This window comes from Gopherus flavomarginatus, chromosome 19, assembly GCF_025201925.1.
Source record: "Gopherus flavomarginatus isolate rGopFla2 chromosome 19, rGopFla2.mat.asm, whole genome shotgun sequence".
NCBI lineage: Eukaryota > Metazoa > Chordata > Testudines > Testudinidae > Gopherus > Gopherus flavomarginatus.
This window is the reverse complement of record NC_066635.1, coordinates 9,553,411-9,576,949: the sequence shown is the minus strand read 5'-3', so window position 1 is coordinate 9,576,949 and position 23,539 is coordinate 9,553,411. Positions and strand designations below refer to the sequence as shown.

General features: G+C 44.7%; 1 protein-coding gene across 9 annotated transcripts in view; it reads right to left on the bottom strand.

Moving 5' to 3' along the window:
- The window catches only part of GTF2IRD1 (GTF2I repeat domain containing 1), a 168,068-nt gene that overhangs the window by 41,820 nt on the left and 102,709 nt on the right, over positions 1-23,539 (bottom strand). For 8 of the 9 annotated variants that reach the window (XM_050929458.1, XM_050929451.1, XM_050929453.1 and 5 more), the window contains 7 exons: positions 23,066-23,091; positions 19,956-20,076; positions 12,742-12,779; positions 11,115-11,195; positions 7,161-7,250; positions 5,633-5,686; positions 2,398-2,463 (listed from right to left, as the gene is read on the bottom strand). In XM_050929458.1, coding sequence (XP_050785415.1) covers positions 2,398-2,463; positions 5,633-5,686; positions 7,161-7,250; positions 11,115-11,195; positions 12,742-12,779; positions 19,956-20,076; positions 23,066-23,091 — 476 coding nt within the window. Of the gene's footprint in view, positions 1-2,397; positions 2,464-5,626; positions 5,687-7,160; positions 7,251-11,114; positions 11,196-12,741; positions 12,780-19,955; positions 20,077-23,065; positions 23,092-23,539 lie in introns of all 9 variants that reach the window. The other variant, XM_050929457.1, reaches the window with a different exon arrangement.

Sequence of the window (23,539 nt, the reverse complement as noted above, 5' to 3'; positions counted from 1 at the left end):
GAGTCATACAGACTGTAGAGCACCCTATGGAAAGAAGAGAAAAGTCTACTAACGATCGTGGGTTGTCTTCTGAATTTGCTTGTTAAACGTAACGTGTAACCAGCCTCTCAACAATGTACTTGTTCCTGAAAACGTTGGGAAATACTCTCTTAAAGCAACAGGGACCCCCATGTCTGTATCCACACAGCTTTCCCTCTCTCTGCAATTGCTCAATTTCTGAAACAGAAGGGGGAACTGCACACAGAATCACCATACTGTGACAGTTCTATAGCGCAAATTTAATCCCCTGGAGGGGTGTGTTACAGGCCTCCCCCTGGGCCATCTTGAACAACACAGCTAAATGCACAACCTGCCACAACTTGAGCTAAAGAGCCCAGGCTGCCCACCTGGGGCTGTCTCAGACTCCTATCCTCTGCAGACCAGCACAGAACTGACTATATCACATGCACTCACCATTGGGTTACACAGGCCAAGCCATGGCTATACACAGCCAAGAACTAAGTTCTAGAGTGGTCTTAGGTAACTTTCTACTGTTATAGAGGTGGTCTGGGAGAACTTAATGCTCATGAAAGGCACTGGACTGATAGGCCTGGTGACTGGAATCCTCCGTGTATCTTTAACATGCCCCACCAAGATGCCTTAACTTTGATGGGGAGAGACAATTTTGAAGGTCAAGAGTGCAGCTCTTGACAACTCCACTGAGGCAAGTGCCAAGGGTGGTAGTTAGTGACAACGCCTGCAGTGCTTTTGTGAGGAGGACACTCATCCGCTAGGAACCGGACTGAAGACACAAGCTCATTGCACACATGGCTCAAGATTCAAAAGCGCTTGGCTCACAGCAGCTCCCCCTCATTGCTCTCTGCGGAGAAAGTGGGGATTTCTCCATTGTATTCATTGGAAGCTCAGCTCTTTTGAAAATCCAGCCAATAGGCTGAACAGCCATCACAGAGCAACAGCTTTTGGTCAAAAAACAAAAAAACAAAAAAACAAAAACAAAACAAACACAAAAAAACAAAAAGAAAAAACCCACAAACCTTGGGCTGAACATGAGCTAAAGATTTGAAGTTGACAGGCTCTACTGACTGCCAAACCTCGGAGTAATCCAGTTCCCACTGGAAACCTATCGTTAAGTCTAAAGTTCTTTAATAAACTAGTGTCACCAGGAACAGAACTTCCCTACAGATCATTTCAGTCTTACAGAACAATGGCAAACCAATTTGTTTCAACCATCCTAGAAAGCTCTTCCTGTTTGAAAGATTCCTTCTGATCTAAAGCTGCCCACACTTAACGTGGAACTTTCTAAATACGTAGCTTTAACATAATAAATAAGTACACTTTTAAACACATTTGGAATCCCATTTCCTCTTTCTTTTAACTGACAAGACCTCAGCTCAATGGAGGGTGTTTCTCCAGCAAAACTTGCCCATAGCAGCTTAAGGGATGCAGCTCCCCTGCTCTGCTTCTGGTGTTTGTGACACCAGCCCTTGTGGAAGAAACACAGAACCTTGAATTCTGGTTGTGACAGGCCCAGAAAACTTGGTTTATTCTCAAAAAGTTCTTGTAATTTTTCATGTCTCTTGTTTTCTGTTCAGTGGTTAACACTCACTCTCTTTCTCTGTGTTTATTTAGTTTTTAAGTACATTTCAGCTCTCACAAAAAGTGTGCCCCAAGTTCACCCGAAACTCAATCAAGATCTGCTACAAACTCCTGCACGGAAATAAAAACACACAAAAATGCTTAGCAGCTTTTCACAGGGCTTTTTATCCAGAGATCTCCACACAGTTTGTTAAAATGGGCAGACCAGAGCCCTATTTTACTGAGTGAGGGACACTGTGGAAGTGAATGGCATTCTCCCAGGAGAAGTAGGAAGCACTTTTGAAAATCTGGACTCAAATGAGTTTCTCAAGGATACACAGTGTAGGAACAGAACCCAGGTTTCCTAGCTCCCAGTCCAGTGCTCTAGCCACTGGACCATCCTGCTGTACTCCACTGATGACCTTTTCCAACCCCCACAATACCTTGGCACATTCCAGGGCAATCTTACTGAAAAGGCTTCGTGACATTTTCAAACAAGAGAAAAAGGAAAAATACTCCAGCTCTTTTCCACTATGGTAGAAAGTTTGTGGGTCACTGAGGCAACTCATAGACAGGTAGTAGCCAGCTAGAGAGGTTTTTTTCAGGAAATCAAGAGGAAGAGTTGCAATAGCAAAGTCCAGTGAGAATCCCAATGCATTTGTAAGCCCAGCAGACAGCAAATGAACCAATTAGACTTCACGTTCAGTTAACAACCGGTTTGGAAATAGTAGGTGACAGCTCTGAACAATTAGCTACGTTCTGAGCTCCCTAAGGCAGACACTGGCGCTCAGCAATAAGAACAATGGTTAATGAACATCTTACCATATAGCGTGTTGAACAAAGTTTCAACTTGTTTCCTCAAATGACCTAACACGTCACCTAGGCCATCTGGAAAACAAGAGAAACACACGGACAAATAAACCGCCTCTAACCCCAGGGACGTACAATCAAGCTGTTGGGACAGCCCTATTCTCCACTGACTCGGAGAGGCCCTCTGAACCCTCTGCTCCTTTAAAGCCAGTGCCATTCCTTGCAGCAGCTGCCACCCAACTCCATCCGCACCAGGAATAGGGGAGTGACATCATGAAGAGTCACTGGCAAGCCTCACAGGTGAAAAAAGATCGAGTGGCTCTTGTGACCAGTGAAGCTCCTCTCAGCTCCCAGGCAAGATGAGTTTTCCCAGTCACCTTCAGCCCTAGGGCAACATCAGGGACTCAGTGCTATAGATTGACAGGCCAGGTGTTTTTCAGAGGCAGCAGTACTGCGTCAGATCATAGCACTGCGTGATGTGAATGGAATCACAGAGGGGTAGGAAGGATTCCTCAATCACATTGTTCTGCATCTGTCTCTTTCTTGATGGCGATATAATTTATTTCTCCCATGCAGTTTTATTTTTCTACTGATGAATATCTATTGATATCCTTTCATCTCCCTGTTAAACTGTAGGACATTGTCACACCTGGTGGGAAGTGTCGTGATTTTCACTCATATCGGCTCTCTACTTTCACAAGTATCTTGTTATTTTAAAATGGCTTGTTTCTTTCCGGACATGCTACTAGTCGATTTCGTCAGATTTATGGCAGCAGGATTTCTTGCTGTTATTATTCACTCAGCCCAGTACTGTTGGTTCAGCTGAGTTCCTCTTGCTGACTAATGGCAGCAGAACAAAAGTACCATCAGCTCAGGCACAAACACAGGTAATGGTTTAAAAGTATCTCATCCACACAGTATCAGGTTAAAAATTCAGATAAAAGTCAATTTACCAACAATTTAACTATTTAAGAGAGGTTAAAAAATGGCTCCGTCCTTTCCTTTTTAGCCATAAAGTCCATACAGTCAACCTATGGCACTCATTCCCATGGGATGAAAAGCATAACCGGGTGAAAAAAAGAATTAGATAAGATCATAGAGGATAGATCCATCAGTGGCTATTAGCCAAGATGGTCAGGGATGCAACCCTATGCTCCAGGTGCCCCTAAACCTCCAACTTACAGAAGCAGTGACTGGACAACAGGGGATGGACCACTCGAAATTGTCCTATTCTGTTCATTCCCTCTGAAGCATCTGTTACAGGCCACTGTCAAAAGATAGGCTACTGGACTAGACGGACCATTGGTCTGACCCAGTATGGCAGTTCTTATGCAGGAAAACATCAGTTTTGGAGATAATTAGAAAGGAACAATGGGATCAAAATGAACCCACTCAAAAAGATGCAATGCCATATATTTATTATTCTAGTTTGTATTACAGGTCCCAACTGAGATCAGGGCACCACTGTGCTGGTGCCGTGCATACACAGAGAAGACACAATCTCTGTCCCAGAATGTTTACAATCTAACTAGACAAGACCTACCAAGGGTGGGAGGAGAAGCAGAGGTACAGAGGGGAAGTGGTTTGCCCAAGGTTACACAGTACGTCTGGGCCAACCTGGGACTAGAACACAGGTCTCTTTACTCACTCATCGGTGCTGTACCTACTAGACCATGCTGCTTCTCTGACAAATAATATTATTATATAAACTGGAATAAACTGTATGGATAATTATCAAGTCCTCAAGAATTAACACCGACATATTCAGGAAAATAAAAAGGGGTGACGTTCAATACAAGGCACATGTGACCTGAATCAAAGTTCACACCATTCTCACATTGTTCCATAATCTCTCCATTTTTCAATCTCTTTCCCTTCACACCAACACATGACTCATTTTCCAAGCCTGAAGACTTCATGTTTGGACCACGTAGATTTAAACAGGCCTATGACACAACACTGAAACAACACGGAGAAGATGTGCTCCAAACTCTGAAGAGTTGTTTCCATTTTTGTTGCATTTAGTCTCTGGTCCAGCGGCACTCAGGAAGGCATGCCTCGCCTTCACTACTAACCTCCATGCTACTCTGTGGCCAGATGAACAGCTGACTGGGTTGGCCAACACTTCTCACTTTGGGAAGCTGTACAGCCTCTGCTAATTCAGGGCTTGCTCCTGCATCAGTTAAGTCAATGGGAGCTTTGCTACTAACCTCAGTGAGCACACAATCAGCTCTTAGTGACATGACTTGTGACAGACTACCAACAGTGAAGGATTTAATCAGACAGTGCATCATTGCAATTTATAATTAAAAAATAACCCCCAAACCTGCAGCTGATACCATAGGCACTGACTCTGTGGGTGCTCTGGGGCTGGAGCACCCACGGAAAAAAATTGGTGGGTGCTCAGCACCCACCAGCAGCTCTCCATGGCCCTCCGCCCCCCCTGCTCCAGCTTACCTCCGCCTCCTCCATGAGTGCACTGCTGCATCCTGCTTCTCTCTCCCCCACTCACAGCGCCTGCACCGCAAAACAGCTGATTCACAGGGCAGGGAGGGAGGGGGAACGCAGCGCTCTGGAGGAAGAGGCAGGGTTGGGGTGGGGATTTGGAGAAGGGATCTAATAGGGGCAGGGAGGGGGTGGAGTTAGGGCAGGGACTTTGAGGATGGGGTTGGAATGGTGGTGTGGCCAGGGGCGGTGATGGGGTCGAGTCAGGGCAGGGCCAGGGGTAGTGAAAAGGTGGAGGGGACGCAGGCACCGACCGGTGCCGGAGAAAGTTGGTGCCTATGGCTGATACCACTGTTGTGGCAAGTAAGTTTGCTGGGATCAATTCTCAGCTGGTAGAAACTGGAGTGATTTCACTAATGTCAATGGAGTGACACTGATATACAACCACATCAGGATCAATCTGACGATCTAGTCATTGAAATACAGAGATGCGCTTCTGAACAGGGTGGCTGGGAAGCTAATTGCCTTGCCAAGAATTTAGAAGGTCCACCCAATGCAGTCTGTCTACAGCCACTGGTTTTCTCTTATGTTATACTTAGATTGGGAGCTCACTGGGACAGGGACTGTCCTTTTGTTCTCTGTTTGTACAGCACTAGCAAAAGAGGGCCCTGGTCCCTGACTGGGCCCTTTGATCACACAAATCAATAATAAAATAAAATACAGCTGTTTTCATCAGGCTTTAAACAAACCTGAGATTATCAAAGGATAAGCTGGCCTGTTTTTATTACAAATTCACTCTTACCTTCCATCGGTTTTTCTTCGTGTCTTAAGTCCTGGCTGGGCTCTTTATCTGAAACTGGAAGGAAAGCAAAGGTTTAGCAGTTTCTCTTGCATAAATTGGTCAACGTTCCCCAAGACACTTCAAAGAGCAGGCATGAGAATTTGCTTGAGGCTAGAATGAGGAATGAAGATACAGCCAGATGCGCTAGCTAGCTAAGCGGAGTATATTCCTCCTATGCTGGGAAAAACAGTCCAGTGTATAGCCAGCATTTCCCAGAGAACAGAACAGCCCTAAGCAGAGAAGTTTGGGGACTGCCCTCCTACCCCCACTTCAGCCAACAGAGCACAAAGCTGAGTGACAAGACATGCCTTCTGATCCATCTTTCTTACAGTCTGTTAGAGCACTGTCTGGTCCCCAGCAAGCAAGGGGTTTATCTCGGTTCAGATTCACCTCCCCTTTCACAGGTCCCCAGAGCAAAGGCTGTAAGAGGGGTTACGTAGGCTGTAGGGAGCTGCCTTTGGGGAAGGTCAGAAGAGGTCTAGGTTGAGTCCGGGCAACAACCTTTTCTCGTTAGTCTCTCTCGGTGACATTAAATGGTTCTGCTTTCTTGTTACAAACAGAACCCTCAAGGAAAGGCCCTTGCTGACTGTGCTTTTGATTCAACGGCTTCCCCCCGCCCCCATCTTATTCTGCCTTTCACACAGTGCTCATTACAATTCCTTCTGGCTTCTGCAAATTGCCAGCCACATATGCCATGAAAACTAGGGGGCCTTCCCTCCCAGCAGCATGTCTTCTCCACCTAATGGGGCTTAGGGCATGATATCTTACATCCATTTCGCCCCTGTGGAATGTTCCCCTCGGTCCCTCCGATTCCCCTCCACCTGTTGCCTATTTCGTTATTATGGTTATTTATTATTGGTATTATTGCAGCACCTAGGAGCTCCACAGTACGAGGCGCTGTATAGAAACACCACAAAAAACCATACTCCCTGCCTCAAAGAGCTTACATCTATTTTTAGATGAGTCCACAGGGCAGGAACTGTCCCTTACTCTGTGCAGCACCTAACACAGTGGGATCCCACTCTTGGCACTATTGTAATGCAAATAACAATGACAATATCTAAATATGCCATGGGGAAAAAACCAAAAAATATTTGACACACTTCACCTCTGGATTCTCAAACGTGTTTTCTACTGGTCACAGTTAAGGCGGCTTCAGAGCAACAAGGCTACATGTTTAGGCCAAGACTTTTAGTGACAGAAGCCTCTTAGGCTCCTATTTCTGTATTTGTGCTCCCAAATGAGTGACCCAATTTCAGTAGTGCTGACCACCCAGCAGTTCTTACTGGTCAATAGGAGCTGCTGGGTGCTTGGCAATTTTGAAAGATCAGAACTCTTACTGATGTGTTAAATTGTGGTATTAGCATCCTGACTTTAGGCTCTGATTATTGTAAAGCTTGGCGTGAAATTTGTAGTCCATTTCTTTTTGGTGTTTGTAGGATTTCCGAGCTTTCTAATTCCAAGCAGTTTTTTTTTTTTTTTTAATTACCTGTTACTGTTTCTAGCATGTAGCTGGAATAGTCTGAAGTCATGCGGCTGGTCACTGGGTCGTGCATTTCATCGGAACCGGGGGATCGGTCTGTGAACAAAGCACCAAAGACAGTTCTGACAGCCTAGGCTCTGTCCCTGGAAGCAGACTTCAGAGCTTTATGGTCCATTCACAAGAATTCATGAAAAACTAACCTACCCAACATGAGCCTCTGCATTTGCTTTGATAAAGGATGCACTTACTCAGTCACAAGGGCACGTAGGACCAGAAGCAGGACTACTCACACTGGTCCACATGCTCAAAAGTATTTAGGCATCTAATGCCCATTGAAATGGAAGTTAAGCACCTAAATAGCTTTGAGGATATGGGCCACTGTGTCTGGAACATTTTGATGGCAACTTTCTCCTATACACTTTAACACTTGTAAGAGGACATCAGAAACCCATCTATAAAACCCACTCCACCTTCCCAAATTGGGGAAAATAGCATCATCTGCAAAAAAGTTTCCTCATATGCCTCACAAAGGATGAAGACCAACAATAGCTTCATACTGACTTAGTATCTAGACATCCAATTCTGGCTTAAAAATTAATGCTGCTTGACTCCACCGCCTGCTGCTCAGGAAGACCATTCCACCAACTCGCTGCTTCACTCCATAAAATAATGCCTCCTTAAATTTTTCTTAGATGTATGCCCTCTTAATTTAAGCCTATCTCCTCTAGTGTTGGCCTCTCCAATGCCCTCAAAGAGATCTCCAAATGTAATTTGAAATAAACCTTTAGCTACTTTAAATATGTCCATCAGGTCACTATTAATCACCTCCTCCAAGGATAAATAATCCAAATTTCATCAATGTTTCCTCTTATGTGAGCACCACCATTTTATTCATCATCTTCCTTGCCCTAAACTGTACTCCCTCCAATTTAACTACGCTGGCCTTCCATTTTTATTACCTTATGTGGACTCTGAACTCCAAGTGTCAGTTAATCTGGGCCCAAAAAGTAGAATAACTCAGTTTCCTTAAATTTATATAAAATATACCTATTAATGCAGCCATTAGCCGCATTCTCTCCTGTTACATGGCAAGCTGAAAATGAAAACGTTTGAGCTAGTAATATACCCGAATCCTTTTCCTTCCTCTCTATTAACTATGGGATAGAGTCCGCTCTCATTAAACTGGTGTAAAATCCAGAGTGACTCCACTAACTTCAGTGGAGTTGCATCAGATTAACACATGTGGCTCTAATTCAGATCCACCTGAACTATAGTTAGCATGGGCATTATTTCTACCCAAGAGCGTCACCTCCCAGCTGGACACATTCAAAGTCATGCTCTTGCTCTAATTCCCTCCAGGTTACTATGTAGTTAATGCTTGTAAAACACACATTGAAAATCCACCTTACTAATCACCCCTTAAGATGTTCCTACCATTTGGTGCATTACCTAGCTAAGGTAACAGCTCTATAAATACCAGCCCAAGGAATAGCCTTCCTCAGGGAAGCTCCTCTTTACTCTCCAGAGCCCAGTGTTTTCAACGCTGCTGTTCCCTGTTAGGGCCTGTGATCACTGGCTCCTCAACAACTCTAGGACCCAACGCAAGAAGCACTTGGGCCCAGATCCTCAAAAGGTATTTAGGTGCCTATCTTCCACTGAAATTAATCTGCGTTAGGTGCCCAGGATCTGGACCTTGGGCAAGTGCTTAGGTCCCAGTGATTTCAATGGGATTCAAGCATGTGCTTAGCGACCCCTCCTGAACAGGGATGCTTTTCTGAACTGGTGCCCTGGTCTGGAATATAAATATTTGAGGTTTGAGATCTTCCAACCTTACACAACAAACAGGAACCAGATTAGGTGATTTTTGTGGTCCTGCCTTCAGAAACTATTTACCCATTTTGCTTCAGAGGATCCCAACAGTGACTGTGAGCCCAGCAGCTTTTCAGGGTGATCATCTCCCCCAAAGGGAATCCACTTTGAGTCCAATCCAGCATGTCTCCTTTCAGCCCATTCTCCACTGTCTACTCCAAAACAATATGCTTATTGTGCTGGATGACACCTGACTCAACTTGCGTTGTGTATCTGTCCCCTTTCCCAACTGATCAATCTAATTCACTCATGCACACGTTCCCCAAAACAACACTCAATAGGCTGGGATAGCCAAACACCAGGGCTAAAGAAAAGATGGGAGATCACGTTCTGCTCTCAGTTCCACAGCTATAAATCCATGGTAACCCCCATAAAGCCAAAGGGGTTAATCTGGAATTACATCAGTGTACCAGATTGCCCCCTTGTGTCGTGTCAGGACACAGCTTTTCAGGGGTTCTTCCCTTCTAGCACCACAATGGTCTGGCACGTCTGTGGCCTAGCCCTCTGGCCAGATCAGCTCTCCATCTAGTCCCCTGCCGGCATTAACAGAAAACAAGCTACATCGGAACTCAAAATAGCCACTTGGGCATTAAAGACCATAACTATATCTTCACAGAGAGCCAAAGCAAGTCCCAGCAAGGTGAGAGGCCTGGTCAGGCCAGGTTACTTGGGTTAGGACAAGGCAAGTGAGACTTCCCTGTCCCAGGCTTCATCCAGAACTGGCCCCTTGTAAAAGCTGCCAGCTTTTTTTATTGGGCCTGATGGGCCATCATTGACCTCAGCCTTCTGCCAGCCCCGCTAAGTTCCAGAGGACTAAGTCTCACTAGCTCTGCCTGGGGAACCCATTGTAGGTAATCCCTGGAGATCTGAAGTCTTTGCTCTTCCCTCCAGCAGGACACCTTCTTAGGATGGGTCAGGCCAAGACAAGGGGCAGCAAAGGTGTGGCCCACCCTACCAGTGTGACTGAGAACAATTCTAGCCCCTGCTACATCGTGCGTGTGCGTGTGTGGGAGAGAGACACAGACTGACTGAAACAGGACTATCTAGCATATGTGCATCACTGATTGCTCACTGGCAGCTTGGTAGCCTTTGAACCGGTTGCTTGGAGCTACTCTTTATTCACTTGTACAATGATAAGCCCTAGCCAGATGCAGGCTACAGAGATGTCACCAGTGGTCCTACAGGGCCTATCAGCTAATGAGAGACAGAAGCGATGATAGATCACCAGCTTTTAATAGGCTCATGATCCAAATTACACCCTCAGGAGCCAATGCACAGTGCTATAGAAACGTGGAGGCCACAATTTAAAGGGATCACCCTAACACAGCATTTTTTTCACACTGGTGCATCCACCCCAGAGGTGTTCATCTCCAGAATAAAATCGAGAGAGACAATTTAAAGTGAGGTCACTTTAAAATCCCTTCCAGACCCACTCCATATTCTTCCCCAACAGGCTGCAACCACTGTTTCCAATTCGTTCCTTCTAAAAGCAAGAAGGTCTATGGCTTTCTTTGCACAGGGCTGGGAGTCAGAACATCTGGATTCTACTCTCAGTCCTGGCGTGGATTTGATACGTGACCTGGGACAAAGAATTTAGCTTTCTGCATCTCAGTTCCCACCTTTGTGAACAGGGACAGGGATACTCATTGGGGCTCGGGTGGAGAGCACTGGGACAGAGGAAGGCAATGGTCACCTTCTACCTCAGTGCTTCTTGCGTATCACCTAAAGAACAGTGTTAGTATCTGCTCCAGGGGAGTCTGCTCCCAGCCTGCCTGGCCAGAAGTGGGACAGGGACAGGGTGAAAGGCATAAAATGAACTGACACAGAACAAACGCTTGCAAAAGCAAAGCCCTGTGTTATCCCAAAGGCCTTCCCAAGAAATCTGCTAACTTCTGATGCACAGTTGGAACTTGACTTTCAAAAGAGAAAGGGATTTGGGGGCGAAGTTCATCCTAAAAGAAAGTGAGATGAGAAGACATTCCAATTTCCTGCAACCTGCTTTTCCCAAAGCAAAACCTTCACGCAGTGCAATCTAAGGCCAATGTTCTTTGCCTAGTTATTTCTGAGCAATTCAAAAGTTTTAGATTTTACCTGGAACGGTGATTTGAATGATATCCAGCTCATCTGGTTCAATTTTGATATGTCTCATCCCACTCAGTTCTGCTGAGGTACCTAGCAAGAGGAAAAAAATAATCGGCGCATGAAATACAACAACTGGCCACTAATTATTTTTAATTAATTGGAGACATACCAATCTCCTAGAACTGGAAGGGACCTCGAAAGGTCATTGAGTCCAGCCCCCTGCCTTCACTAGCAGTACCAAGTACTGATTTTTCCCCCAGAAAAATCAGTGCGCGGGCAGGAAAAATCCTCATTGTCCGCATGTTAGATTCTAGGCAGTAACCTATTCTAATAACAGTGCTTAGCACTTCACCCATAGGTCTCAAAGCACATTGCACATGTAGGTAACCATCACTAACCCCATTGTACAGATAGGAAAACTGAGGCAGAGAAAGGCTAAGGCTTTGTCTATATGAAAAAACTGCACCGGTTTAATTTAAATCACTTTCTAAACTGATTTAGTTAAATGATCAAACCCCTATGCAGATGTTCTTATTTCAGTTTAAGAATGGCTTATTTCATTTCATCTTAAACCAATTCAAACCACACTGAAGTAAGCCTGGTTTAAAACCACAATAAGAGTGCTCAAAGCCTGTTGCGCCAGTTTAACTATTCTGGCTTAAAATTCTATCGGAAACAAACTAGGGAAACTTCTGGTAGAGGAGCCTCAGTAAATACAGCTCCAATTCAGCAGCACATTTAAGCACATGTTTAAGACCCATTATCGTTAAAATGTTCTGTTGCATTAGGGCCTGCCCAAAAGGCCATAGGACAAGTATCTCTACATCCCTGCCTGTGAAAAGGGGAAAAATACCTACTCATTTATCTGCTTCCAAGGGGTACTGTGAGCATCAATTCATGTCAGAAAGGTTTCAGGGATGCGTAAAGGAAGCTCTCTAGAAAGGATCTTTGACTGTATTTCACTCCTCCCACTAGTATGGGACAGAGCCACAGTCTGTAGGCCGCCAGGGCACAGAATGAGTCTGGTCTATTTTCTAAGGCTTTTTCCCACCATTCTTCAGCTTACTCTCCTGGGTAGGTATTCTTGCTGTTCTCTTTTGTATTTGTTTTTAAATAATGATGCATTCCCACTCAGTTGGGCTCATTTTAAAGACGGAGCATGTGTGCTTGCGTGCGTGTTTTTGTGTGTACATAAGACACACACAACATCCCTCATACAGAGATTCACAGAATTGTTTATTGCCCATCAAAATACACAATATAGAAGGCACTCTCCTCTCCATGACATCTCTCTTCCTATAAGCTATTCAATGGAAGCATTCAGAGATTCCAAGCCCCACACCATGGAAAGCATAATACACTACGGGGAGCCGTGATAGGCAGCAATGTTTGCTACACCTTTGTCATTTGTATTGAAAGGTTTCATTACAACAGCCATAACTGCAGCACACTGCTTGGAGAGTGTGCGCTCAGCAAATGCATTTCGTGTGGCATGTCATCATCTCAGCCAAAGAACTGGAGAGTTTATCTACTTCCCGGGGAAATCTGATATTTATTAGAAGGTACCTAGGCCTTTTTTTTTTGTCCCTCACCATTACACTTTTTCAGTAGAAAGCAGCAATTATTTTTTGCTCACCTGGTTCACAGTCTTCAGAAACACTGCTCTTCTCAGACCTGACAAGGAGAAGCAGACATGAGACATGGTAAAGGAACTGTCAATGGATAGCTTTAAAAAAAAAATTCCATCCTTATGTACAGTGCAGTAAATAGACAAGAGAGGGGCATTTTCAAGGGACTGAGAAAAAACTAGCTCCAACTTCAATACTTCCTCGGCATAAGGAAAAATAAAGATCCCACACTGACTATCCTAGCAGCAGAGCACTCCTGGGCTCCAGTTGAAAGAATTCATGACAGCTCTGGTGTCAGTAAACCATTGCAAAATCACTTCTTTAAGGCTTATACAACTCGTCAGCAAATCAGATTATAATACATTTTCATAAGGAAGTGAGAGAGAGACCACAGGATGGCATGGTTTGGCACAAACGGTTTCTCTTGCATGAGCTTTGGATATGCAATGCCACTTTTAACTTACCAGCATAAACCTTGCTTGACAGCAGTGACATGTTTCTGCAGTAGAAGTTTTCACTAGGGTAATTACATAGGTGCCACTACTGCAGAGGAAATGTTTGAAAATGTTCTTAAGACAGAGGGGTCTCAAATCAAGCTCAATTTCCCCCCCTTAACAGTGCTATTATATATCTGAACTTCTGGGAAGACTCAGGTACCACCCTGCACATCTGAAACCCTGCAAACATTTCAAGCATTTCCATGAATGAGATAAAACTTCTGGCCAGTGACCTACTAGAGGCTAAATCATGGGTTGTCTTGAGTTTTTTAGTAACCAAGCCCACTGGGTTCTGAGTCCCTACTCAGTTACATCAGTGCAAACCAGGAGTAAATCCATAAACATCCATTAAGTAACATCCATGTAAAGAAAGAGGAGAATCTCACCGAGTTTTAACAAACTTCAGGTCTACACCACAAACTTGCATCAGTGCAGCTGTCCCTGTTAGTGCTTCTGGTGAAGATGCTCTAAGCCAGTGGTCCCCAACCTTTTCGTCTGGCGGGCGGTTGAGCATCTGCCGAAATGCTGCCAAAATTCGGCAGCGATGCCTTTCGATGACAAATTTCTGTGGATGCTCGACCACCGGCCAGGACGCAGGCGCATTTAGATGCCCCCACGGGTGCCATGTTGGGGACCCCTGCTTTAAGCTGATAGGAGAGAGTGCTGTGTCTTCTGCCAAGGACTCATTGTTTGGCTGAATCTGCACCCACCAAAGAAAATGAGAGTTGTACCATTGACTTCCAAGGGAACACAGTTAAGCCAGCCAGGAGTGCTTTTGAAAATCCTTCTCTAAAGATATAAGGATTTACATGGAGAGCAAGGCTACCCACAGCTGTTAGAATACATGCCAAATATTAGAAAAAGCAAGAGTTTTTGGAAGGGATGTGAACTCCCGTGCTTCAGGGCATTAGGCAACTTGTAACTAATGGTGCTTAGGAGGAAACCTTCACTGGGGCAGATGATCCCATAATTGTCCAGCGCAGGGGGGTTTTTTTGCACCTTCCTCTACAGCATCTGGGGTTAACAAATGTCAGAGACGTGGTACTGGACTAGCTGGATGACTAGTCTATGTCCTAACAGGGGAGCACAAGTTTCTGTACATACACTACACACAGATACGGATTTTTTCTTTAAAAAAAAAAAGTGTATTTTATTTAGAAATATACATTATGTGGGGGGTGGGGGAGGGGAGATGTATGATCAAGGCAAGTTTTGCATCTCCACTGTAATTTAAGATTTCCTATACAATATGTTGAATTAACCCAAGTGGGCTACAATTCACACAGCCTGTGAATTCAACATACATGGTCTGATTATGTTCTCACTTAGACCAGTGTAAGTCAGCAGTAACCCAGCTGAACTCAATGGGCTAGTCAGTTAGATCCCTGTAAATCCAGAGTGACCCCGATCCCACCAATATAACTGAGTGCTGAATCTGGTTCAATAGATATGAGATTTATATTTGGACAAAACCAAAGGACGTCAGATCAGAATAAAGCTCAATACAAATAGCCTAATGATTATGCCGCAATGAAAACAAACTCAAAACTCGAAACCCTGCTCTGCTTGGTATCCCTCACAATCATTAAATTCAGCTTAGAACCACCACCAAAAACTCTGCTCCAGAAAAAACATTATTTTTCTCCAAGATTTTCTAAAGCTATTTTACCAAAGTGTGCAAATCCCTGACTGACTCACTACTAGAATCAGTCAGGATACAGTAGGGATGAAGGCGAAGAAATTCAATATTAGCAGGTGTTCAACATAGACCGTAAGCCCCCAGATTCGCTTGCACATTCAGAATGGCCAATTCCAGGCCTTTTACTGACTCGGCTACTGTTGCACAGCCTGATAGAATACTCAGTGGTAGATTTGCTTAGCAAAATGTCTTAGAAGCAGATTAGCAAATTAGCTCCTCATCCCTATCATCTTGTCACTGTTCTGCCTGCCTGTTTGCCTTAAGGTCGATTTAACTGTATTTTTATATTGGGGGCGGGAGGAGTATATTAATTGCAGAGAAAAATTAAACAAGAGGGAGGGATATGTTTTCAGCTATTGACATACAAAGGTTGATTTTCAGGGGTGCTGAGCACTTAAAAGCCCCTTGTGAAGTCAACAGGAACAGTGGGCACTCAGCAGCTTTGGAGATTTAGCCTAACCACCTGAAGCCTGATAGCCAACCAGCCATTGACTTCAATAGGTATGTGAACTGAAGTATATTTTTGTAGTTAAGGCACTTGCTTGGGACTCCAGAAACCTGGGTTCAGTTCCTGCTCTGTAACAGACTCCCTATGTGACCTCTGTCAAATCACTCAGTGCCTCAGTTCCCCATCTGTAAAATGGGGATAGCAGCACTATCTTGCCTCCCTCGGGTGTTGTGAAAATGAACAGTAATAATTTCAGGTACTATCGTAACGAGGGCTGCATAAGTATCTATCTAGACAGAACAGCAAAACCCTGATTAACACCAGCGGTGCAAGATCAGGTCCTAATTTGCACTACCCATTATGCTCTCATTTAGCAAAGATTATGCATAGTCAAGCAGACAATAGAGCTTGTCCATCTATGCAATATATCTATATACTAGCATACCAATATAAGGAAAGGCCCAATCCAGTGCCCACTGAAGTCAATAAAACGCTTTCATGGACTTTAATGAGTGAGCCCTGTATTTATATTTCAATTCTTAATTTCAACAACTTACTACCAGTATAATCAATTCATACAGTGTATCACTTCCTTTAGCAATATACATACATTGTGCAATCCAATACCACACTTGAAATTACAGACTTCCCAGTTGCAATTGTTCATATGAGGCCAGATTCAGCAGAGCGCTTCTGAAGCATATGTTTAGGTGTTTTGCTGAAGAGGAACATGGATTGCTCCCAGGCTTAAAGTTCAGGGTGTGTCTATACACTTTGACGAATACTTGCCAAAGCACTGTGACATTGTGATGTTGGATTCTGCTTGTAAGAGGCTGAGCCACATTTCTTAAACCTGGGGCAGCAGTCAAAGAAGTGGACTCCTTTGCAAGCCCTAGCACTTGAACAAGAAGAGCAAAGGCCTGACAATTTTCACAGGTTTTGAAGACTCCCTCTTGCTCCAGAGACGTTTTCCCAAGTTTCTTGCTTGGATGAGACCAGTGCAAGAGTATCCACCCCACAAATGTATGCGAAATGGCAGGATACAGAGCATGAGCCAAATTCCACTCTGAGCTCTGTCTGCTTCCCAGCACTTGTTGCGTTCAAGTCAATATCATCTCACAAATCTACTCCTGGTCTCGGGCGCCGAAGGATACTGAGAATGTGACTGTCAGGTGTTAAGACTTCTGGATCAATACATTCCTTGTGCTAAAATACTCGGTGATAGTTCAGCGCTCAGCATGTGACGGCAAGCTCTGGACAAAGAGGAATTGATTCAACTGCAGCCTTTTTGGTCATGTGTTCTACATGTTTACTTATTTCCCCAGTAGACCCTCATCAAAGCAACAAGTTTATCCATTCTTGGAAAATACAGCCTCGTCCACAAGCGATGGCTGTCAGCTTGACCCATGCACCAGGGGCTGAACCTGCAGGGCTAACGCAGGAGCTGCAATTGACCAAGTTAAAAAGCCAAGGGTCTGTAGCTGGGGGCTGTAACAGACTCATTATTTATGAATCTGTAACAAATACAAGCGGGTGGGGCACATCACACAGTTTAGTAAAAACAATGCAAAAGGCCTTGTCTCTTCTCTCTGTTTTAAGAGCATCTTAATTAGGTTTAGCTTTCATCTGCTCCTAATCAGCTTCAGCAAATAAAACGTAATATCACCTAGCTCTTGTATTTAAATAAGCCTGGTCTAAGCGAAAATAAGAATGGACACAACAGTCTTTGGGGACAGTTTAAGTGAATTTGATTTTAAAATCCCACCTTCAGTTAAACTGGATCAACTCAGCATGCCCTAAGTACACCAAGCAGCACTCACTAGTCAAGCATGTGTGTCCTGTACAGGGCATCATCGTGGTTACTTGTGACACAGCAATTCACAGGCAGAGCCAGTCCCTGCCCTCAGCCATGGTCATCTCAGGATACCCGTAAAGACCTTTTTCCTGTGGGATTCACTATCACAAAATTAAACAGAACGTTGCAACCAGTGCCAAACACCCCAAGGCCTTTAGGGCTACAATGTTATTCACCTCAGTGGGTACGTCTACATCACACACTAAGCTCAGGTTTGACCCCCAAGCGCCCCTCCCATGTCTACATACAAATCAGTCTGCCTCAGGTCAAAAAGCACTCAGGGCCTTGTCCTAGAGCCTTGCTGAGGGGTGGAGGTAGGGGTGGGGAAGAGAGCAGAGCCCCTATTCCACTGAGACTGGGGTCCAAGCCTTATTTTGCAGTGCGGATGCAGCTCAAGCTGCAGAACCAAGTCAGGAGGTCTGTGTGGTCAAGTATGGACATGTTGGCACGGCTCTGAGACTTGGGTCGACCAACTGTAAACCCAGGTTTACAGTGTAGCTGGAAACACCACGTCCACCAGCCCCAGCTCCCACAGACCTGAGGTTAGCCCCAGAGCACCATGGGAGTTTTACCCTGGGCTTCACTGGGACCAGGATTTCACCAGGCAAAGCTAGTTGGACACGTAGGAGTAGGTGGAGCCCCCAAACAGGGTATCACAGAATAGTCCCTATCCCCTGGAACACCCTGGGGGCTGCGGAAGGAATCACACCCCTCTGGAGTAACACCAGCACCCACAGCGCTGCTCTTCACTCAGGGCTGCAGCCACATACCGCCATGTACCTTGGCTCTCAGCAACATTAAGCTGGTCACACACCAGAACATCTCTCCCCTTGCTGTCAGTAGTCACATGTCACTACATTTACATATAGTTCATACAGAGCTAATACTTAATCAATAGGTGTTACAAGAACATCACAGGCATATGTAATGTGTTACACATGGTTATACATGCATCACTTGAAGGCTTGACAGATGGATATAAACTACTGACCTCACAGACTTTAAAAAGGACAAAATGAACCTCCATGAACCAATGAACCACCATGATCATCTAGTCTGATCTCTTGCCCATTGCAGACCACAGATGCTTGCCCACTCACTCCTGTAATAGACTCCTGGCCTCTGGCTGAGTTACAAGCCCTCAAATCATGATTTAAAAAGACTTCAAGCCACAGAGAATCTGCCGTTTACACTAGTTTAAACTTGCAAGTGACTCGTGCCCCAGGCTGCAGAGGAAGGCAAAATATCCCCAGGGTCTCTGCCAATCTGACTTGGGGGGAAATTTCCTTCCCGACCCCCAATATGGCAATCAGTTGGATCCTGAGTATGTGGGCAAGACTCAACAGCCAGCCAGACACTTGGGAAAGAATTCTCAGACCCCTCCTCATCCAGTGTCCCATCACCTGTTGGCCTCTATGAATCTGATGAGACAAATGTCAAAACACCTATCAATCAGTTATGAATGTACCCTTCTTACAAAGTGTGACCTGTAAGACTGCAGTCTGATGGTGAACTGTTAGACCTACTTTAGGCATCTCAGATAATTCAGGAAGGAAATCTTCTCCTAGCTTGTTTGCACACAGTAGTGATCTCACTTCTTTTGTTCAAACGCAGTGGTTTTGATCTCTTTTTTTTGGTATCAGCTCACAATATCGGGATGATCTGATTTCTCTAGTGGTTTGCTAATGGCAGCAAGGGTGGGCACACCATCAAAGGTGAAAAATGAGCCCCTTGGTTTTCATTGTTGTGCTAAAACAAAGCTCTTGCAGTTACCACACTGTCAGCAACAGCATTCAGTGCCTTCTACCTCTCTCTCTCCTTCCTCATGTGCTCTCCTGATTTCAGACAGCTGCCAACAGAGGATTGTCACAGCATGACCAAAAAAGAAAAAAAACAACACCACACACACACACACACACACACACACCTCTCTGTGGAAACTGCTTCCGCTTGCAGCAATCGCGTATCTGGAAATAATCTTTCCAATGTCAGTGTGTGCAGCACTGCACAAGTGACAAAAGAGGATACAGTCCCTACCCTGAGAAGTTTGCAATCTAAACAGACAGGCAGCAAAAACTGGACACACCACCACACTGAAAGGCTCAGACAAGGACCTAATTTGGGACAAATCCTGAAGTTCTTATTCAGTTTTCACTCAGGCAAAAAACTCACTTCCTTTTACTTTGGTCCTGAGAGTGTACAGTAAGTGATATTAAACCATCTCTCTTACACAGACACGCATGCATGGAAGAGCTTGGGCTAACTGAGAGCATACTTTTCACTTATTGTTTTAACATTCTCCTCTCCCCTGGATTTCCCAGCATTGCTGTGACTAGCAGGCACTTCCTCACTAGCCTCATGCATTAACGCCTGACAAATGAAGGCCGATTAGACTTTCTCACTTACAGCTTTATTAGTAACGTCAACCCTACTGTGCCAAGTTAAAAAAAAAAAATCCTACGCATTTGAAATGGGAAGGTTTCCAACTCCATTGCTGCATAGCATTTGAAACTAATGAAAGTCACACACAGTATATATGTCAGAGAGGCTCTATGATCAGAGTTTCCAAAGAGCAAGACTCGCACACTCCTTGTGAGCAGAACCTCACTCCCCCAGCGGTTCAGTGGACTCCAGTGGGGCTGCATGGGGGTTGCGGGGGGGTCACACTCTAGCTTCTAGTCATTATGGAGGAAACTGCTTAGGTGGAGATGAAAGCCACATACCTGTTATTAGCCTGAGAAGTCCCTGCCAAGTCTGGCACTGCCATTCTGTGTGGTTCTGGAGAGATTTCCCCTGATGGGCTGGAGGGCTCCAGCTTGGTAGGATCTTTGGTAAATTTACTTCCTGGTCCCAGTTCCGCAGCAAGGTTTCATAATGAGAAGCACAACCAGAATTAACCACAGAAGAATATGAATGCTAGCAGCACAGCTCACTAGACTACATGTTGTTGTTCTCCTGGATTTACAAAGCTAGTCAGCAGCTTGTGATGCATAAAGAGTGAGAGTCTGGGTTACACATAAAAGGATCTGTCAATACAGCAATCAGAGGGTGTGACTCAGACATAACGAGCTAGCTTTAAGCTAGCTTCGGTCCTGGACCAGAGGGCATGTCAGTGTGGGCTGAACAAGCCTGTCTGGAACCCTGGGAAATTACTCAACAGGGCTAGCCTGCACCAAAGCAAGTGCTGCTCGGGCGTTCCTGCTCTTGGACCCAAGCGGGCCCAATTAAAGTGAGCTCGGGTAGGTCTACTCAAGCAGCAGTCGCCCTGTGACTGCAGTACGGACAACCCAGAGATATGGGGACACCTTCTCTTAGTTACACTGTAGCATTTGTATGATCTAGCACAGGAAATTCTGCTTGGAAATTGCCTTCACGTCATTCTAGGAGCAAGGTCCTTCCAGCAAGAAGAGATGCAGGACCTCCTGGGAGACGGGCACCTTTGCATTTGAGCCAGACCTCCTCGCACACGGACGGCTACTTAGGGTAATACTACTGAAAGGGGAAAAAATCCTCAGGAAACGTGTTACGGAGGCAGTTTCACTGGTGTTGGCCGGGAGCAGGAGAGTTCCGGTGGTGGGGAGGCAGGGGACTGCATTGAGGATGACTGTCATTTACACATGCCTCTCTCGATGTATCTTCTTTTACCACGCCTTCCTACTGTTTTTGGTCCTCCAAGTCTCCTCTTTCAATACACCGTGATTCCTCACTTCTCCAGAGGCAAGTACCTAGAAGATGAATTCAGTTCCCAGGTGCCAGTATGCTGGGCTCCACCCTCTTCCCTTCCCGGTGAACTGTTTGATATTATTGTTGTGTAGCCTCAGGTGGCCTGAATTCCTGAGCATGGGAGTCAGGTTGGGAAGGGCCCAGTGTGCATTGCATTGAACAATCTGACACAGTACGTCCAATTCAGAGCTTAGCACAGATACAAGCTGGCGCCCTGTAGGGAGGCAAGGCACAGAGCAACCACCCTCCACGCAAAGCGACCTACAGGCCAGCACTATCCTGTAGGCTGCTACTTGGCCAAAGGCATCACATTCTACTTTGAATAAAAGTGTTTTCTAATCTGTACATGGTGAGGGAAGAGGCGGCGGGGATCAGCACCATGGCCTGAGCATATAAAAGCTGCCCCTTGTGCGTGAGAGAGAAGGGGCGTGACAAATTGAGACAAGTAGAAGAATAAGCATTTAGCTGCCATGAAAACCTTCTCTTTGCTCTTCCCCTGCTCCTTAGTAATCAAGCTCAGCAATGATCTTAGATATGAAAAGTGCACTACGAAGACAGCAAAGGAAATGAAAAATCAGGTGCTAGAGAGCAGGTGAATGGAGACTGAAGGATTAGCTAGATCTGGGGCAAGGAGGGAGCAGAATTATTCTGACAAGCTGCACAAACCAGGCAGGTGTCTCATTATCATCTGTAATACTTGAACTTTACTCAACTCTAAGTCACATTGCAGCTACCTCCTTTTGAAGCACATACAATCTATGGCAATGTAAAGTCCCTTTTCTTTTAGGCTCTGGCACATAAAGGAGGGCAAGGCTTCGCAATGGGAACAGCACGGAGCATTAAAGATGCTATTTATCTTTCCACAGTTCAGCTGGATCCTTCCCATGTACCAAAATCTTGCTCTTGCAACAATGAAGCCACCCATGGAGCAGCAAAAATAGGTTTCCTAGGAGCGGTGGGTTTTGAATTAAATGTTGAGCAAAACTGCAGTGGAAACCTTAGGATACTTTGTAGACGACAACTTAAAGTGCAGCTCCACTCGGACAAAGTGTAAAGTAAAAATGGCACCTCCTTACTGAGCAGACCCAGTTCTTTTGTGTATTCAGATCTGCTTACTTTTTGCTTCTGTTAGCCCTGCAGAGACCACACAGCTAGGAGGGAGTAAGCTGGAATGTGTTCAAATCCTGTGCAACAACAGAATTGTTTCCTAATTTCCAGTCAGTTACACTTGCACAAACCCCACTGTAGGCAAAGGGGTTTCGTGGGTGCTAGGGAGGGCTTACCAGGAACATAACAAGGTTGTACAAGTGCCACTGAAGCATTAATGTGGCTCGTAGAACCTTTATAACTGGCGATAAAAGCACCCAGCTTGACTCTCAGACCCCAGCCTAAGTTTGCAAAGCACTTAGTTAGAGAAAATAAGCTTTCACTTGTAAACTGAGCCCACTGGGTCTGAAATCATTGGCCGACGAACACATGACCAGATGGTGCCATTTCTACACCAACTTTTCAGATATACATCAGGTTAAGATAGGAAAAAGCCACCAGAGCAATCTTTTGGGTGTCTTTTCATGGTATTTTGAAAGGAGTGCTCAGATCTCGCTAATATATGCCTCATTTTATTTGCTCAAAGGTGCTTGAAATGGTGTCTCTTTCATATTACACTGCTCAAAGTACAAGGAAAAAGGAGCAAAAGAGAAAGCCAAGCAGTTAAATTGAAGTAGTTGGGTATTTATACGCAAGGGAGAGAGAATAACTTATAAATGGGAATCCACAGTGTGCATCTCCTGCCTTCTAAGTACAGTTCAACTACTCCATGGCTTTCTAGGGGTGAAATTTACCTTGAGCACAAAGCCAGCTCAAGGCCTATGCACGACTTAAGTCTCACTTCAGACCTATTTGAAGGGTTAAACTCAGACTTCAGTGGTGCATAGGTCCTATGCATGGAGTGAATTTTCTTCTACTTGTGTATATTATGTAGATAAGGTTTTATCCTTGGTGAACACAACTACATATGCCCTTCACTTATGGCTATTTATATATTACATCATTTTAACTCTATTTCTCTTTCACTTCACAGACAATAAATCAAAGAATGTTATTAACGTACCTGTAAAAATTCTCTCATCAAACATCCTAGAAGGGGGAAAAGAAAAGAAACAGGAGCATCTAGTGAATGAATTTCAGATATCGTTTATTAACGATATATTGAATAAGAATTGTGCTGTGTTTATTCATTCCTTTTCCTGGAATCCCCCTCGTATTTTCTTGTGCAAATCCAACAACTAACATGTGTCTTTCATCTAAAGCACCTGAACATCTGCTTCTAAGTCATGTTCTCCATTTCATTAACTGTATTAAATAAAGCTGTTACTTTCTGGCTTTAGCAGAAGGCTATGGGGCCAAGACAGTTCAAGACGGCTTTTAATTCTGCTATTCAGTCCAGCCCATTTACCATTATGGCAGGAACATTTGCAATCTTGTCCAGCTTTTGTAAATATGCAATTTTGGGACCATTGTTAAATGTCCTATAAAAACCTCATCTTAAGGAAGCGTTCAGTGAGCTGCTCAGCCCAGCAGCTCT